Consider the following 18,477-nt stretch of genomic DNA (forward strand, 5'->3'; position numbering starts at 1 on the left):
TCGAGTGTCACTATTGATATTTTTTCAGCTCATCGTCTCACTTCTCTGCTTCATTCCTGCAACTATAAAAAGGCGCCCAGCCTCTCATAGTTTATAAAAAAACTCTCTCAAATCCTGCAGCAATGTGCGGAGAATCACCTAGTTTGTAAAATTTTTTTACCCAAAACCTCTAATTTTTCTCACCACGGCTCTCCTATGTATCAGCGTACCGACCTATCACATTTATTATGTGTTATTTAAGCAACTTCAATATTAATTTAGAAAATATTAATATTAATTGATCATAGCAAGAGAGGACACGGCCAATAATCATGGGTGTCATATGAAAAGCCGATTAGCTATAATCAACTATTAGGAGAGATAATGTATTTCATTTCTTATTGTATTGCTTATGGAAATATTAAATTAAGTGATTGACTCATGTAATGCTTTGGTACATGATCGAGCATTCTTACAACTATGGTTGGCATGCAAAAAGGAAACATTTTCTTATGTACAACTGATTGAGGCGATGGGCATGTATTTTTTTATTGTGTTGCTTATGGAAATATTTAATTAAGCGATTGATTAATTGAAGTGTTGATACTTTCCTTTAGATATGTTATATCTCATGTATATAAGGTGCTACGGATAGCCCAAATGAAAGAACATGAAACATAACTCATCTCTAGAACAAAAGTACACCATCTTAGTTCATTTTATACCAACATAAAGCAGAATAAAATCAGTATCATGCACTATGACACAGCCTCATGGTGCTGAGATTAGCGTATTAGTGGTGGTAGGATTTGTTGGTTCGCTGCATTCCAGCTCAATTCATCCAGAAATAAATATCTTATTTTAGATCACTAAATGATTGCAGTCTTTTAAATAAAATGAAAGTTGGTTTGTTTGGTGTGTCTTTTGTATATATATAAATATCCTATCTATTATTTTTTAAAACACGTACCTATGGTCATTTCCATAGTGTCATATGTTGAAAATAGCACATGAGTAGGTGAGTAAACCAAACTAGTAAGATCAGCACGTGACAAACACGAGCCACTCGATTGCCGATCACGATGGATCCTCAGTTCAAACGGACGATGATAACCGGCGCACTGTTCAGTTGCCCCAAGTTCTATTGTAGTATCGCTCAGATACTAAATTTCCGATCGAGCTCTGTGCTTCCTCCTCCTGCCCTGCATATCTCATCGACCACCCTCTCGACAGCGGAATCGACGCTGAAGAAGCCACTGTGATTCACGCCGGGGAGCCTGACGACCTCCATGGCCTGCCCCTCCACCCCAGCCCAGTCCTCGACGGCCACCAGGCTCACCAGGTTGATATCCCCGTCCCCGTCGCCGTACGTCACCTCGGGTTCCCCCTCGAACCCGTCCGTCCCGAACACGTACGTCTCCGGCGTCCTGATCCCGACCCCGATGACGCTGGTCACCGGCACCATCGGCGGCGGCAGCGCCTCCCACATCGGCAGCACCCGGGTCTCGTACGGCCACACCCCGTCGGGGAAGCCGATCGCCTCGAGGAACGCCGACATGTTGCGCGCCGTGTAGGTCCCGCTCCTGGTCACCGCCAGCGGGCGGTCCCCGAACACCAGCGGCGTGGGCAGGCGCCACAGGGTGCTCTGCTGGCTCCGCGCCAGCCGGAGCATCGCCGGCCGCGTGACGCCCGGCAGGCCGTAGTCGATGCCGGCGCTGAGCCCGTACATCCCCGGCGCGAACCCGCCGAGCGCGGAGCCCAGGAGGACGACGTGCTTGACGTAGCGGCAGCGCCAGGGGAGCGGGCGGGAGAGGAGGAACTGATACGTGAGCGCGCAGCCGAAGCTGTGCGCGACCACGATGGCCGGGCGGCCCCGGCGGAGGCTAGCCGCCCGGATGAGGCGCCCGAGGTCGCGGAAGTAGCGGCTGCCCACCGCCGACGGGTGGCCCCGCGGCGCGACGGCGTAGCGGAAGTCGTACGGCGCGGCGAGGAGGGTCTCGCCGTCGCGGTAGCCCATGCCCTCCAGCTGCCTCACCAGCTGGTCCCACCTGCCAGCCGAGCACGAACCGACCGCGCACGTGTGTCAGACTGTCAGTCCAGGTCAATCATTTGTCTATGCGCATCAAGCATTCAAGTCATCATCAAGTGGACTAGTAGGAATCTAGAAGCAAGCACGAGGCGACGATGACGGTGTACGAGCACGGCTGGAAGTGACGCGAGACAAGTGTGCGGTGGGTGGGGACTGGAGAGGAGCGAACAGTACCCGATGAGGGCGCGCGCGGAGCCGAAGGACGGGACGCGGGTGGCGACGCCGTCGGCGTTGCGGTAGTCGTCGGCGCCGGCGTCGTAGACGAGGCTCATCTGGTCGGCGAAGCAGGGGACCTGGCTGGCGTCGCGCGTCGCCGTGTGGTTGGGCCACAGCGGGAACCACCCCTGCCGGTCCGCGCCGGCGGCAGCGCACGCGGGCGCCGGGGGCTCGTACGCCGCCGTCAGCATCGCCTCCAGCTGGTTGGAGCCGTAGCCCGGCACGAGCACGACCGGGTGCAGGTCCCCGGCGGCGTTCCCGAGCGGCTGGGCCAGCAGCAGCAGCAGCGCCGCCACGACGGGGAGCGGAGGGACGAGAGCCATGGGTCTGACGCTGATACTCTCTGATGGGAGCGTGGTCTCTCGAGATATTTCTACGGCTGGGCCGCCGGCGACAGTTGTACTGGCTCCCGTCCAGATCGCCACGCCGCTGCTTCCACCGTGGGATCGGCGTCGAACAACCGTGTCCTGCCCTGCCGCAGTTCATACGTGGCGGGTAGTGTTACAAATGCGCCTCGCGTCGCGTGTCACAAATCATGATAGCAATGCGGCACCTGCCCCGATGGAGATCTTGTCTGCTCTCCAACACGGTGACAGCAGCGAGGACGTCGCAGTGTCCATCCTCGGACGCGCGTCCTCTGTCTCCAGTCTGGATGAAGTAATCGCTTGCTATTTGTAGTTGCTGTATTCAGATCACACGGCTTTGTTATTTTCGGAGAATGGTTGCAATTTGGATGCGCGCGCCGCGCATGAAGGTCAGCAGGATATGACAGAGGATGTCGCGTTTGCGATATTTGGAATGATTCGCGGTGTCGATGGGCTCATGTGCGCGCTGACGCAGTGGCACACCTAATCCTTCGAGGCAAGAAGGGGAAAAAAAGGTAATCGAGTAAGAGCAAGTATGATGGCTAGTCAAGAGCTGTCTGAGAATCTACGTGGAACAAGAGAGAAGGCGACGGACGCACTCGCGAACCACCCACAAGCTGGCGAAGTCATCTTGTCTCTGCTGCTATTGGCTGAGAGTGGGGTCCACCATCATGATGGTGGTCGGCTCGGTCAGCGCAGCTATTAGCCATGCTCTAGGGACTAGTGAGGTTCGATTCAAGTGCTAAACTTTAGCACTAATTTATCTAAACAGGAGTACTGATAGAGTAGACTAAACTTCAGTCAAGATTTTAAAACTTTAATATATGTATGCGTGCTAATATGTGTGCGCAAAAAGTTTAGCACCTAACTTTAATCCGTCCAAGCAGACCCTGATCAAGATGCCTGATCTAGATGATGGAGCTAGCTGCTGCCCTTTAAAAATGGCTCGGCTGACATTGGCACTGCTTCCATCTCGTCCGTGCACCTTCAGGCAGCAATTTCTGAAGCTGAACCTCTTGAGCTCCAACCTCCAACTCCAATGCTTGGATCAGGTCAGGGTTTTAAATTTCGGCGAAATTTCGCCGAAATTCGGCGAAAAATTTCGTTTTCGCTACTTACCGGGAAAAAAAATTCGGTATTTTTCGGAAAATTTCGTTTGAAAATTCAAAATTCAAAAAAATTCGGCCAAAAGTCACCGAAATTCGCCGAAATTTACCGAAATTTCGGAACGAAATTTCGTTTCCGCTAAACACCGGGATTTGCAACGAAAACGAAATGGTTAACCCTGGATCAGGTGGATAGCCTGTGCCAAGCTAGCTGCACATTTCCCATCCAATGTTTCAGACTTGCAACTTTCTTCAGGTCAAGAGTGACAGCACGAACCATTCCAATCCGATTAGATTAGCACCAGCTTCAATTCTCGCACGCCATGAAAGCGAATCTGATGAACTTGTATGCACCCCAAAACTGGAACAGAACCTGCATGCGCGCGATCACGGGAAGCGCGAGGCCGCATGGTGTCTCCGCTAGGAGCCTAGGAACCCGCCACCGTGCGCAATTAGGGTCGCCCATGGAGCGTAAAACCAGGTACCAATCCATCGCTCGCCGGAGACGGAACTACGTGACACTGCTTCGCCCGCGCCGCCGCGACACCGGCGCCGCCCGGACGCCAGCGCCTGACTCTCTCGTGCTGCTCCTTTACACATTAACCCCCGTGCTGCTCGCTCGTCCTCCCGCCGCCCGCCCGCTCGCCGCCGGGACTTGACCGGCGCCTCCGACGCTTCACGACTCACGGGCAGCTGTTCAGCGGGACTCGGAGATGCCGCTCCTTTACATGTGCGTCCGGATTTTTCCAGTTCGCTCTCCACATCCTTGTCATGTTCCTCCCTTCATTAGCAAAAGCAAGTTCAGGTTCGTAGATGCAGCAGGTATGGCGGCAGCAGTGCTGAGGCGGTGGCGGAGCCAGCCACACACCAGGTAACCCGGCCGCTGAAGACTTCTCAGTCCTCACCTCCATTTCTGGAAACCTAGGGGTAGCAGATCTTTCTTGAGAATAGTTCAAGGAGATTTGCAACTTTGTGTAGCATATGCTTCCCACTGGTTTGTTCGGGCGATAATAGCAACACCAACATGCTTGATTGTAACCTGGCGTTTTATGTCTAATCTGCAGCAAACATGGCTCCAAACTCTTTGAAAAGAACGTGGCTCCAAACTCTGGTGAATGGTTTTGTTTTCATCCTGAACCAACGGATCCTTTCTTTGTAGCAGTTATTACTTGGATACTAAGTTTATTCGTATTTTCTGCCTATTCTCCGAGTAATTTTGCCAGAACTCCTGCCTGACAGGCGACCGACAACACCGATGATGTAACGACGAATTACAGACTGAAGGAGGAGCCTCAGGTTGTGTTTAGATTCCAAAACTTTACACTCAAAAACGTCACATGGAATGTTTGAACATATGCATAAAGTATGAAATAAAATATATTCACAAAGCTTTTTGCACGGATGGGTTGTGAATCGCGAAATGAATCTAATGAACATATTTATTCCATAATTTGCAACAGTGATGCTATAGTAACCAGCCACTAATTATGGATTAATTAGAGCCATTAGATTCGTCTTGCGATTTACAACCCATCCGTGCAAAAAATTTATAAATAAATTTTATTTAACACTCCAAATTAGCAAGATTCTCTTCCAAAAGTTTTTGGCAAAATTATCTAAACACGGCCTCACTTTGTAATCTTCCCAGAATGACGGGGACTGATGTCACATTGGTCACACGACCAGGAACAGCTAGGCAGGAGCTATAAATACCAATCATCAATGGATTACTGACTGATCCGATACATTGCAGCACTTATTCATGTTTACTGTTTCAATTTACAATGGACCACGATCTTCAGTCCGAACTCCTGGATCCTAGTATCTATCCACAGCCTTGACGACGCACCAACTTTCAGCAGCCTTGCAGGTCTCTCCACTTGAGGTACAAGAGCCCTGCATGGTAGTGTGTGTATGCTCCGGCGACAACCAAGACGTGAAAGAGCTGGTGGCTGTGCCCGGCAATGTCAAACTTCCCAGGCATCCATCGCTCAGGGACACGGGTCGCGTACACCAGTGCTCCCAGCCCATAGAAGAGCCCCATCAGAACTTCGTATCCTGTCGTGTGCAATGCCTCTGGTTGGTGCCAGAAAAGGACCAGCTTGTGAAGAACAGGGATCACACCTGATGCTCCCATGCCGAAGAAGAGGCACGCTCTGATGGTTCTGAACTCTGGGTTCTGGAAGACTGGGAGCAGAGAAAACGCGATAGTTGCCACCCCTAGGATGGTTATGAAGCTCAGGTACAGGTTGCAAAAGAAGGGGTAACACATGAATGAATAGTATACTGGAGGATAGAAGGATGTTGCAATAAGAGCAGCAATGCCTGCATAATCAAGTCGAAGCATGATGTATGCTAGGCGGCGAGAGTGGCACGAGAGAAGGTGGCAAGTGCTGCTGGCAAGAAGGCAAAACATGGCTCCTCCCAAGAAGGCGTAGAATGGCCATCGTGCAATTGGTCTAATCAGCTGTGGTGCAATCATGTTTGCTATTTCCTCCTTCATGCTTTGCTGCACAAAAGGAAAACAAGAACGTTTGTTAGGTTTCAAGTTCTCAACCTACAGGTCAGATCTGAGGGAACTGAGTGAAATTGAAAACAAAAATTGAAATGAGACCAAAATGGATAGACTCAAATCATAACTTGTTCTCTGAACACGAACACGCAACACTAGTACATAAACTTCAGTAAATTTGGGGGTAAGTAGTGACTGGACTAATTAATGTTCTCAATCTCATAGATATGCAACTTCCCTTTTCTTTTCTTTTCTTTTCTTTTCGTTTTTGAAAAGGAACAGGTAAGATAGGTAACTTCCTGGATGATACTTCTTTTACAGGTACCTGCTAATAATAACTAATTTCCCTATTTTTTCACTGATGATTGTCTATAAGTGAAACGTTGGTCAGCTTCAACTTAGATTAACTATGCTGAATAACGCAGTAAAGTACCAGTAGTACTCTAGTAGCAAAGTGAAAAAGGAAACTAAGTTAAAAGATTACTTACAAGAACAGACAAACTTGTTTCATTGGTATGGCTAAATCTTTGGGGCAAGCAATTTGAGAGTAACTCCAAGAGACGCCAACGAGACAGAGATGGAAGAACTTCCATTGAATTCCATGAGCTCTTCAGCTCATCCTTCAGCTTTTGTAAATCAGAAAGGTGAGGTAGTGATGGAAGGCATGACAGAAGCTCCGCCTGGATCTTATGAATATCAGCATTTCTCAGCACATCTGGCAAGTGCTGTAGGCTCTGGATGTCTACTACATTTGGAACTTGAGTTGCCGTGTATATGGTCAGAGCTAGGAAGATGAAAAATCCAATCAAATGCCTGAAATGTACAGATTCAATTGGGGCCTTTAGTAAGTAATAAAGCACACATAGCAGATCATGAATACCCTCCAGCATAATGAGAAACAAAATATTTGAGAGGAAGTGCGGGAGGATTAACACCAACCCTGATGGTTATTGATATACCCAAATCCGTACATACAGGATTTGTGAAAAAAGATGGAAAGATTTAGGGGGAAAACACAGTACATCATGTAATTCAACAAAGTAACATCTCATTGTAGTTGTCATTCATAAGTTTCAGAAACATACAACTCCAATTCAGTACCGCACTTTCCCATCAAAGCTAAACAGATACCAGGTGCTAGTGCAGTGCAGTGCAGTCAGGACTGAGTGCAGTGATAAATTTTGGTCAATTTCCATCCAAGTTCCTACTTCCTAGCTCCTTTTAGGAACACTATCAATAAAAGGGGCGACCAGCAAGGCACCAACTAGTTTCAAATAACGCATGCCCCACCGAAAGATGGCTTCTTTAATTAGTTGGCGGTCCAGTCCTTCTCCATGCGATTTTTTAAGAAAATGTCGTTTTCCCGGAGATGAACAGGGCAAGGACGCTACCCATACTTTCCATACTGGCAGAGCTCGACGAATTCTACGCTCTTATGAGCCATCACAATTGCCAAATACATATAATACATAACAGATAATCAAAACTAGGAATCAGGAATACGAAACACGGCGAGGTATTTCGCCAATCCTAATTGATCAGGAACATAAGCAAGCATTAATCACAAGCAGACAAGAACCGCCCAGAAATCAAATCTACCGAGCAACTCCGCGCATTGGAATCCGTAACAAGGGTCACGGCCAAAATCGAGAAGGTGGGGAGGGCAGAGAGGGAGGGAGAGGGGGTTACGTACGTCCAGACGTTGAGGGTCTCGTTGTGGATGGAGAAGGCGGAGAGCAGCACCTGCGGGAGCGGCCACTCGCAGCGGTAGTGCCGGTGGATGTACTCGTTGTCCCGCAGGTAGCCCGGCAGCGCCCGGTACTCCACGAGCCCGTAGCGCTTCCTCTTCTTCGCCCCCGCGCCCCGCTGCTTCCCCTCCCCCTCCTCCGCCTCCCCCCACGCCGCCGCCGCCGCCGCTAACCTCTCCGCCTCCTCCCCCGCCATCGATCGCCAGGGGTAAGGGAGAACGGGAGCCGGAACGGGTTATGCGGCTTCCTCGTCGAATATTCGCCGGGGGGTGGGGCGAGGACGCTGGTCGGTGGTGCTCGCTTCGTTCCTTTCTTCCTTGGGTTGCGTCGGCCCGTGGGTCTCGGCCTGGGGGCCGCGCCTCGGGGGGTTTACGACTCGCTCCTCTCGCCCCGGCCGGATTTAGGGGTGTGTTTGGTTGGAGGGATGGGGTGGATGGAGCCGCTTTATACTAATTTCTATATCATTTGGTTCATGAACATCCTGAGCGGAGGTATTCCTAGATAGGAATATTCCTCAAAGATCCTGCACCGCCCCATTCGCTCAATTCGGTCGAACGCAGCCGCTCCGGCGCGTCTCGCTCCTTTCACGCTCGCTTTATCAGTTCAGTCACCACCTCCTACCCTTGTTCTCACCACTCCACCTCCTGGTTTCCATCTGCGCGCCCTCCTTGCCTGCTCTTCCCGCGCGCGCCATCCTCTTCCCGCGCGGGGCGCGGGAAACAGCGCCGCCAGATCCAGCCGCGGCGGACCTCCCTCCACTTCCCCTGCCCCTCGAAACACTGCCGTCCGCGCCCCTCCATCCCGTTCCCCGACTCGCCCCCTCCCTGGAACGCGCAGGAAGCAGGCTCGCCGCCGGACCCTACTGCGCAGGCTCCTCCTTGCACTTCCCCTGCCTCTGCGAGCAGTGCCGGCCCCGACTCGCCCTCCACTCTGAAACTCAGAAGCAGGTCCCTGCTCGCCACCACCAGCACCCCCCGTCCGATCTCCTCCTACAGCTACAAGACACCACCGTCCGCTGATTCAGGTGAGCAAATTGGATCCTGGTGGCCTCCTCTTCCATCGTCCCTTTCTAACCACAATTGTTAATGGCCATATTCTATTTTTTCCGGCAGATTGACGCCCTATATTGCTAGATTCACCAGCAGCGAAGGACAATAGAAGTAGCAGCACACCATCTTCTCCATCGTCCAAAGAACTGCAGCACTTGAGGTAATCTAATCTGAATATGTGTATATGCACTGTGGGTTAATTAAGTATATATCATATGTCATGATCTCTTAATTATATATGTAACTATGATATATGTGTAATTGTGATGTATACTATTATTTTATTGTTTATATGTGGGTTATGGTTGAGCACTGGTGGTAAACTCACCAGAAGAGAGAAGTGGGTGACCAGATACAAGTCGCCATTCTTGTTCTCCAACCAAATAAAGAATAGAATAGCTCTGTTCTTCAAACCAAACACAAAATGGAATGGCTCCATTCCTCCAACCAAACACTTATTGGAGCCATTTCACTCCAAAAATATAGGATGGCGACATTACATTCTATTCCGCTCTCCAACCAAACACACGCTAGAAGAAAGGCCGCGGGGAGGGATCGCTTTTGGCGGCGCGGCGGGCGTGCGTGCGGGCCTGATCGATTTCGGGGCGGTCGGTGGGTGCGTTGGCCGCGTGCCCGGCGTGCCCTGCCGTCTCGTCTGGCTCGCTCGGTGTCTCCGCCCGTCGGCATCGAGGCGTGTCGTCCCACGCGTGTGCTCGCCTGCTGTGAATCCGAGATGGTGCGAACGGAGAGTGGGCAGGGCTGGCTGGCAAGCCTGACGGATCTGGCGCGCCGCTCGTTTTTTTTTTTGGGAAAAGACGGAAGCGTGCGGGAGTCCCCAAGTGGCCGCAACGCAAAGGACGTGGTGTCGTGTCGCGACTTGACTTCGCCGAGGTCCCTGACACGTGAAAGCGATTTTTGATGATACGAGGACAAACAATTATTTCTGACCGTCGGATCCGAGGAGTGCAGGAGGCGAGGACGATGCGGCCAGATTGCCAGAAGTAGATCTGGGCCATCGTTGTGCTGTTGGACCAAACAAATGCTGAAATGGGCTGGCTTGAGGGACAATTGACGTCTTGATGGACTTGTCGCCCATCTATAAGCCCGGTCAATTCCCAGTGTCAACGGTGTCCGGCACGAAATCTCGATAGCCATCTTCCCTTCCGGTGCTTGAAGGCTTGCGCTTGCAGCAGGCAGCGAGCGCGATTATACATCGCAAGAGGGCGATACGATCGAAAAACAATCACCTGAAGAATTTTTCCATGGTTTAAATGGACCGTTAGCCCAATAACAATATGTATCCTCTATTTCATTCATTAACAATCAACCCGAGTAGCACTCTATGAGAGGGAAGAGAATAAGGGGGTGTTTGGTTCATGGGATTTATGCGAAAGTTTCTGGTACTTTAATTCCTAAAGAATCAAACGGGATGGATTTTTTTCGACTAAAGTGCTAGCTGGGGCTAAAGAATCAGAAGTTCCTCTTGAGGAGTTTTTTGGGACTAAAAGTCTACATGCAATCTAATATTCCACCTCTCCCCCGATTCCCACCTCTTGGATGGATGCGGATTAAGGGTAATATGGTATTTTGTGCGCTCATTTAATGACCTTTAGTCCCTAAAACCAAATAGGTAGGGGCTAAAGATTTTAGTCTAGAGACCTTTGACAACCAAACACCACCTAAAGAGATGCATGCATCCAAGTGGATGACATCACCCACGTGCAAAAAGTTCCAAACTAAAAAAAGGTATAAATCTCAAAATATCCATTCAAATTAAATTCCAATTATATCATTATCTTTTTTATGATAAGATCTTCAAAATAAGATCACACTTGTCTATTTTGCACAATATTTTTTAAAAACAATTTTAATATTAAATAATTTATTTCAGCTACTGGGGAACAAATATTTTCACAAAATGAACAAATAATTATTTGCTTTGAACAAAAAACTAAACATGACAAATAATAATAATATATGACGAATAAAATATTAAACATTATGAATATTTGATTATATAGGATAAGTAATAAAAAATGCATAGCACGAACAAACGAGTTAGCATCATGGAACAATTTAGTCAATAATACGAACATCTAATTTGACATTACGAACAAACTAGTTACACACAGATAAATAATTTTATATGAAGAATAATGCACCCACCTGATAAATTATTCTTATATGCAAATGGAATATGAACATAAGCTAAACAAGTTAGTATATACTAAATTGTTTTACACACCAACTGATGATCTAGAATGCAAATAAATTGGTATACATTAGGCATGATCAATTTTTAAATATGAACAAATAGATAGGAACAAAATCTAAATAAAATAAAGATAAAAACATATCAGTAAAAAGAAAATGTTAATTTATTGATATGACTCACACACTTAAAACATTGAAAATGAAAAATGGAGTGACGGTAGGAAGAAAAGGAGGAAGAAATAAATAGAAAAAGGAAACAAACTAAATAGATTAACAGAATTAGAAGAAAAGAGGAAAAATAAAAAAGAGTAATAATAAAATAAAATTGTAAGGAGGACGTCGGGAGGAAGAATACAAAGGTATAATAGATAATATTATATCATCGAAAAATATTAGATGGAAAAAACACATAGATGCGGAAAATATTTAAAAATATATGCACTCAATAATATCAACAAATGATTCAATGGTGCATTGGTAGTGCACTTTGCCTCCATGCTTAATTTTTTGTTGAATTATCCCCGCTGTATAATAGGAAGTGTACCTCTACCTTTCCAATCTTCAGAAGATGCCTCTGTTGGATGTCCCTGACAGCCAGTGCAAAAGGATGTTCAGCGGCCAGTTGCAGGACCAGGAGCAACAGATGACATCAGCAGGTGCAGAATCTGGCGAGCGAAAGCATCTCCTGCTAGTGCTGCTTGACAGGGAAGGAGCAAGAACAATAACAAATGCTAGTATTGTTCACGTCGATGTGGATGTAGAGTAGCCACAACCAGCGTATGCTCCTCCTTTCGGTTTGTTCTGCGTGGTGGTGCCCTTCTTTATTCAGGCGGGCGAATGAAGCATCCAGAACGAACCGGATGCCGTGTATGTGCCACCTGCATTCTTCCAGATCCAGACCGTGTTCAGATAAAATTTTATACAAAAAGACGAATGCATGGAGTACTAAACGAAGTTTATTTGTGAAATTTTTTCATAGATGGGAGTAACTTTTCGAGACGAATCTAATGAGTCAAGTTCCATCATAATTAGCTACAGTGATGCTACAGTAACCACGCCTAATCATCACCTAATCATATGGTCAAAGATCTCATTAGTTACAGCAACTGCTACAGAACTATAGTTGTGGAGTTGGTTTTATAATTAGACTTCATTTAATACTCCTAATTAGTGGTCAAATGACCAAAAAGTTTTCATGTAAAATTTTACCACCCCAACTGAACACGGCCCCACAAAACTCTGAAAATTCAAGATATGGCGTGCCTGTCGCCTATGTTCCATTTCCATACTGCTAGGATAGATCTGATCAGTGCTACGTATCTGACATATTCGTCGCAGCCGGCTACTTGCTACAGGTGATGAATCCTCGAAGAAGCTGCTACTGTACAAGTCTTCTCGGGAGGTGGAATCTAGTGGATTCCGATTCTGGTGACGGTCATGTTTAGTGGATTCCGATTCTGGTGACGGTCATGTTTATGTTTAGTTCGTGAAATTTTTTAGATTTGGTTACTGTAGCACTTTCGTTATTATTTGGTAATTAATGTCCAATCATGAACTAGTTAGGTTTAAAAGATTCGTCTCGTCATTTATAATTGACTTGTGTAATTAGTTATTTTTTCAACTATATTTAATGCTTCATGCATGTGTTTGAATATTCGATGTGATGGATACTATATAATTTTTTTAGAACTAAACAAGATCTGAGGCATCGCGCATTCTCCCAAGAACATAGCTCCTCCTGGATTCATTCAGCTTTCTTATGTGATTATCCACACAATGCAAGTTGCAGCCCTCCAGATCCACAAACTCTGAAAATTCAGAAACGGTGGTGTGTCTGTCGCCTATGTTCCATTTCCATACCGCTCGGACATATCAGTGCGACATATCTGGCATATGCGATGCTGCCTTTGAGACTCTATGAAGCCAATATTATCCAAGTCTCTTGACAAGCGGTATCTAGTGAATTCAACTATTCAAGTTGCTGTTGATGCGTCACGCATTCACTTGAGATTCCCATTATCCCAAGAACATGTCTCATCTTGGATTCATTGAGCTTTCTTTGGTGATTATCCACGCAGAGTAGCGTGGGACGATGGGACAACAATGCTTGTAGAATTCTGACCTATGTGCAAGTCCAGTAGCCTTACAACAAACTCTTGCCTTACAAAATAAACTAATATTGCTCTCTTTTGAAGATGTATGTTGGCCGTCAAAATTGGCAATGCCGAAGGCCGACCGGTCAGACCGGTCTGGTCCTGTGTAATCCGAATCAGGTTAGATTTGATTTATAGAGTCCGTTTATAACTCGATTTGGAAGGGGTACGTCCTCCCCAGCTTATAAATATAAAGGTCATAGCCGATTGAGGTTGTTCTTTGCTCATCTCTACGGCGTTTAAGGGCGTCTTGGGTGGCCTGCCAACCTCAAGACAACCCTAGATCTGCGAGCTCCGACGGGGTCCCTCCCGAGCTCGCGGTTTTAGGTTTTCGTGAAGCTTCTCTGCGCCCGACCGGTTTGACCGGTTGGCGTCGCCGGAGAGCTTCATTCGGTTCTGATCGTTGCGATCCTGCGCGTTCTAGCGCTTATGTGTTGGCCAATTCTGCTTCAACATACTTTTTGGCGACTCCGCTAGAGATATATTTGAGTTCATCGGGCGTAATGGCCGGTGAGAAGGTTGATCCCAAGGTAGATGCAACTCCCATCGACATCAAGTATGAAGACATACCTGAGGAGACGCGCAAGCAATTCGAGGCTGCGTTCCAGAAGGAACAGGAGGATGCCAAGAATAGATTGCTTGCATGCTTCGGGAAGACTCGGCAAGGCGTGTTCAAGAAGGAGGAGTTCAGCATGCCCACATTCACATCGCCACCGCCGAACCCATCTACTATGGCTACAGCTGCTGCTTCATCTGCTTCCACTCCAAGCAAGGTAAGTTTTACCTTTGATTCTATTAAGCAGTTTGCCGATACCCTTTTGAGTAGATTCGAACAGTCCCAAAAGCTTACACAAGATATCCTTGGACTTGAGTGTGCAAAACAAGGGTAAAAAGCCTATCAATGAATATTCCAATTTTTCCCTTAATCCTAGTCTTTCGGCCGCACCTTCAGAGAATTATCAGTATGGGATGCCGCCAAATTACTTCGTGGGACAGATGCCCCCGCCGGGCTCAGTTCGGCCGTCCAAGGCCGAACCGGTCAGATCGGTCGTACCGACCAGTCAGACCGGTGCCCCGGCGGGCGGACCGGTCAGACCGGTCACTCAGACCGGTGCCATGGTGCTCGGTTCTGCATCACAGCCACAAGTCACGCCTCCTCCTGTTTCGGCTGATTATAGCTTGGAGCGAGAATTGCGGATTTTGTACCGCCGTATACTACAAAGTCATACGTTGAACCCCCTTTTCCTCCACCGTTGCCCAAGGATGTTTGGGATGATTGGCTTAGGGCCAATCCGCAGTATGCCGCACAAACAATGTCCACTACTGATCCTATGACACATCGTTTTGGCCAAACATTTACGGGTAACTATGAGGCCGATCTTGCTAGGATGAGAGAAGATCTGGCCGATATGTTTAAAGAAAAACTCAGTTTTGTTGCGGGTAGGAGTTGGCTATATCGTAGGCCGTACGTCGATGTTTTTGATTTGATTCCTTACCCCACTGGTTGTCGTGTTCCCAATTTTGTCAAATTTAGCGGTGATGATAACCGATCCACTTGGGAGCATATTAGCCAATATATTGCTCAACTTGGAGAAGTCAGTTCTAGCAAGTCTTTGCGCGTTCGCGTGTTTTCTTTATCTTTGACTGGAACGGCTTTTTCTTGGTTTTCGTCGTTAGCTCCTAACTCGATTCGTTCTCGTTATGAATTAGAGCAAAAGTTTCATGATCACTTTTATAATGGGGATAAGGAAACTAAGTTGACGTATTTGACATCGGTTAGACAGGGTAGAGACGAGTTTTAATTTGTCGCTTTCTGAAAAGGATTTGATTGATTTGGCTCTTGTGGGTTTACGTTCTAGTTATAGAGAGAAGCTTGATGGTTCGAATTTTTATTCTATAAATCAGCTTCAGGCTAAAGCTTTGACTCAAAAAAACTAAATTCAAAAAAGAAAAGGATACCTACAAGTCCCATCGTTCAAACACCCATGTTGTTGAATATGATTCCGATTCATCGGACAATGAGGACAAAGAGATATATGCTGCTGAGTTTGTTTGGCCCGCCTTGGCCAAACCATCTACTTGTACATCTCTTAAGCCGACTCAAAAGAATCGGCAAGAGGAGATGAAGTTTACCTTTGATGTGTCCAAGTGTGGTCGCATTTTTGATGAATTATTACGTCTTGGGCATTTGAAAGTTACTCATGTTATACCACCGCTTGAGGAGTTAAAGCGGCGCGTATATTACAAATTCCATAATTCTTCATCTCATGCAACTAATGATTGTAATGTATTTCATCGACAGGTACAATCAGCCATAAATGAAGGACGATTGGCCTTTCTAGAGATGAAGATAGATAAAGCTCCATTCTCAGTTCATACCATTGATCTCAATAATGCAAAGGTGCTGATTCGGCCGGATCAAGCCGAAGTGGCAAAGGACAAGAATGTGATCATTGGTGATGATAGGCCGTTGACTGCTGATAACAAGATTCTGGCCAGGGTGGTAATTCAGGAAAAGACTCCTGATGGGAAGAAGAATATGAGAATCATACTTAAGACTCGCACGCTCAGGGGGCAAGAAGGTTCTTCTTCAGGTGACTGCTCTGCTACTCAGCCGAGACTGGTCAGACCGGTTTCTCCGACTGGTCAGACCGGCCAGACCGGTCCTGACGATCGGTCAGACCGCCCTAGTGGTCAACCCCGGACGTTCAAGCCGAAGCGTCCGGAAGTGGGTACATGGAAGACTAATCAGCCAAAGGTGCAGGGCAAGCTTGCAAATCAGAAGCCTACCTTTGGCCAACTGTTGAACAAGTACTCAAAGACCGCTCGAAATGATCGGCCCATAAAAAAGAGACCGAGATCACCTCCGCGTCAAGATGCACCTCCATCTCCTAGGGGAGAATCAAGCAAGCGCAGGGGTGATGTGGTTACCTTGTTCCCTCCTCAGCAAATGCATCCGATATATGCTACAATGCCATGGGCTCCACCGGCATCGGATTCTCAATTTCCCGCATGGGAGAACGGGCGATTTTGGATGCAATGCTATCCGATGCCGTATCCACCACACTTCCAGGGGGGAAGCTCCAGAGGACATGTATTTGATAGGTTGAAACAGCCGGTTCACGACCGATTGGGTCAGCACCAATCTGGTCAGAGGCAGGACCCCGGACCGGTCAGACCGGTCTACCCCGACCGGTCAGACCAGTCTCTGCAGAGACCGGCCCAATTTCGTCCTGTGCGCCAAGAATACCGTATCAAAGAGAAGAAGGACGAACCAGTGCCAATGCAAGTTGATTCTGAGAAGGCTCCAGTCAAGGTTGTGCAAGTTGAAGACGGGAAAGGTAAAGCTCAAGATGCACAAGAGGTACCGGTGATCGTTGAGAAACCGGTCAATGTTTCTCAGAAGCTTGTGTTGGCCAATAACATGAGGCCAGCAGCAGCAACCTCAAGGAGCAAGACAAGGAGAAGTACTTCCAGCCTAGGTGTCGGTGTCTTGACCCGCCAGTCCGACACCAACTAGTGATGATGCTGCGTGTCCCTAGTCCCAGATGATTGATGCAAGAGGCAACACAGTAACGCACGAGTTTATCCTGGTTCCGGCCACGGGGCCGTACGTCCAGCAAAGGAGTGTACGAGTGCATTGTACTATCTTGCACCGGAGTGCCTGTAATAGGGGGTACAAGCGAGGCGAGAGAAGGAGGGAAGCTCCCAAGTCTCTACTAGAGGAGAAGTTGATTGAGGCGAGTGCCAATATCGGGGCTCAAGAGCGTGTGTGCTCTGTGAGTGGTGCTGAGTGGAGTGTTCTGCCCAGATGGATAAGATATAGCCCGCCTCCCCCTTTTATAGACACAAGGAGGGGCGGTGTACATGTACGGGGAGATCGCGGAAGTCGTCGTCTTCTCCCCGAATCGCGGGGGTGCAGTGGTCGAGCAATGTAGAAAGTACACTGTGGGGTATGGCGTCTGGCATGGCAGTCATCCTTGGCGTCGTCCTTGGCCTTGAGGAGATCGCGCCAGCGTCCTACCAGCTCCAGCGGGTGGCGTGGTGGTTGCTGTGGAGGGTACCGTCCTCCAGGCATGGCGTGGCGGCGCTCCGATGGTCCTGCAGGCGGGGGTCCTGCCCTGGTCAAGGTCGGGGCCCCTTCCGAGGGCCGTGCCCATGCCGTTCGAGGGTTCTGCGGAGGGGAAAGCACGAGGGAAGTACGGGGAGTTGGCAGCACAGTGGTTGGAGCAGTGCCGAGCACGTCTCGCACAGCATCGCAGGTTCCCACAGTGGCGCCACAGCGTCCGGAATGGCGGAGCAGTGACCGGAGTTAGCGGACGGGACTCCGATCACTGCCACTGTAGGGAATATAGGCCTGACATCGTCTGACCCAGGCGCTGCGGAGGAGTGGTTGGCATTTAAGGCCTCCGTACGGCGGGCGGGCGGGCGAGTGGAAGGGCCGCTTGTCCTTTCCGTCGAGGGGTTGCCTCGAGCGAGGCGGAGTCAATCTTCGCTCTCGAGGGTAGGCGGAGCCAAGGGGGTTACTTCGATGGAGTTGACCATTGGGAGCAAGACGGTTGCCATGGCGTTCTTCATCTCCGAGGTTCAAGGTAACTTCAACCTTATACTTGGATGTGATTGGATTCATGCCAATCAGTGTGTACCATCTTTCTTGCACCAGTTTTTTATTCAGTGAATCGGCGATGAGGTTGAGGTTGTGCATGGTGATGACTCTTCCTTCATTGGTACCGCCGATTCTGAGTTTGTTGGTGCACATGATAACATCAAGTGGATTTGACCGATTACGACTTGATCAGTTGCACCAAGGAGGGTTTTGTCTCTGCAGTCCTAAAGTCAATGGAGAATCGGCAACATTTACTTTTATGATGCAGCAGGGCAACGACACAGAGCTGACCGGTCAGACCGCTTCCTTTGACCGGTCAGACCGGCCGAAGCCGACCGGTCAGACCGATGCCCCAGACCGGTCTAACGCAGACTGGCTGCAGCAGCGCATTGAGCACTATTAAGACAAAGCGAACGATATGTGCGAGGCTATTGAAGACT

General features: G+C 48.4%; 2 protein-coding genes across 2 annotated transcripts; both read right to left on the reverse strand.

The window, feature by feature from the left end:
* Positions 1-897: 897 nt before the first annotated feature.
* Positions 898-2,992, reverse strand: LOC120693399 (lecithin-cholesterol acyltransferase-like 1). The gene is made up of 2 exons (XM_039976823.1): positions 2,243-2,992; positions 898-2,027 (listed from the first exon to the last, which is right to left on the reverse strand). The coding sequence occupies exons 1-2, from the start codon at positions 2,605-2,607 to the stop codon at positions 1,136-1,138; spliced, it is 1,257 nt and encodes a 418-aa protein (XP_039832757.1). The 5' UTR covers positions 2,608-2,992; the 3' UTR covers positions 898-1,135.
* Positions 2,993-5,367: 2,375 nt separating this feature from the next.
* Positions 5,368-8,371, reverse strand: LOC120691079 (heptahelical transmembrane protein ADIPOR3). Its single transcript, XM_039974042.1, has 3 exons — positions 7,961-8,371; positions 6,756-7,080; positions 5,368-6,264 (listed from the first exon to the last, which is right to left on the reverse strand). Exons 1-3 carry the CDS (start codon positions 8,209-8,211, stop codon positions 5,611-5,613), a joined length of 1,230 nt encoding a protein of 409 aa, XP_039829976.1. The 5' UTR covers positions 8,212-8,371; the 3' UTR covers positions 5,368-5,610.
* Between the last annotated feature and the right edge of the window lie 10,106 nt (positions 8,372-18,477).

The sequence above is a fragment of the Panicum virgatum genome, chromosome 9N (genome assembly GCF_016808335.1).
Source record: "Panicum virgatum strain AP13 chromosome 9N, P.virgatum_v5, whole genome shotgun sequence".
NCBI lineage: Eukaryota > Viridiplantae > Streptophyta > Magnoliopsida > Poales > Poaceae > Panicum > Panicum virgatum.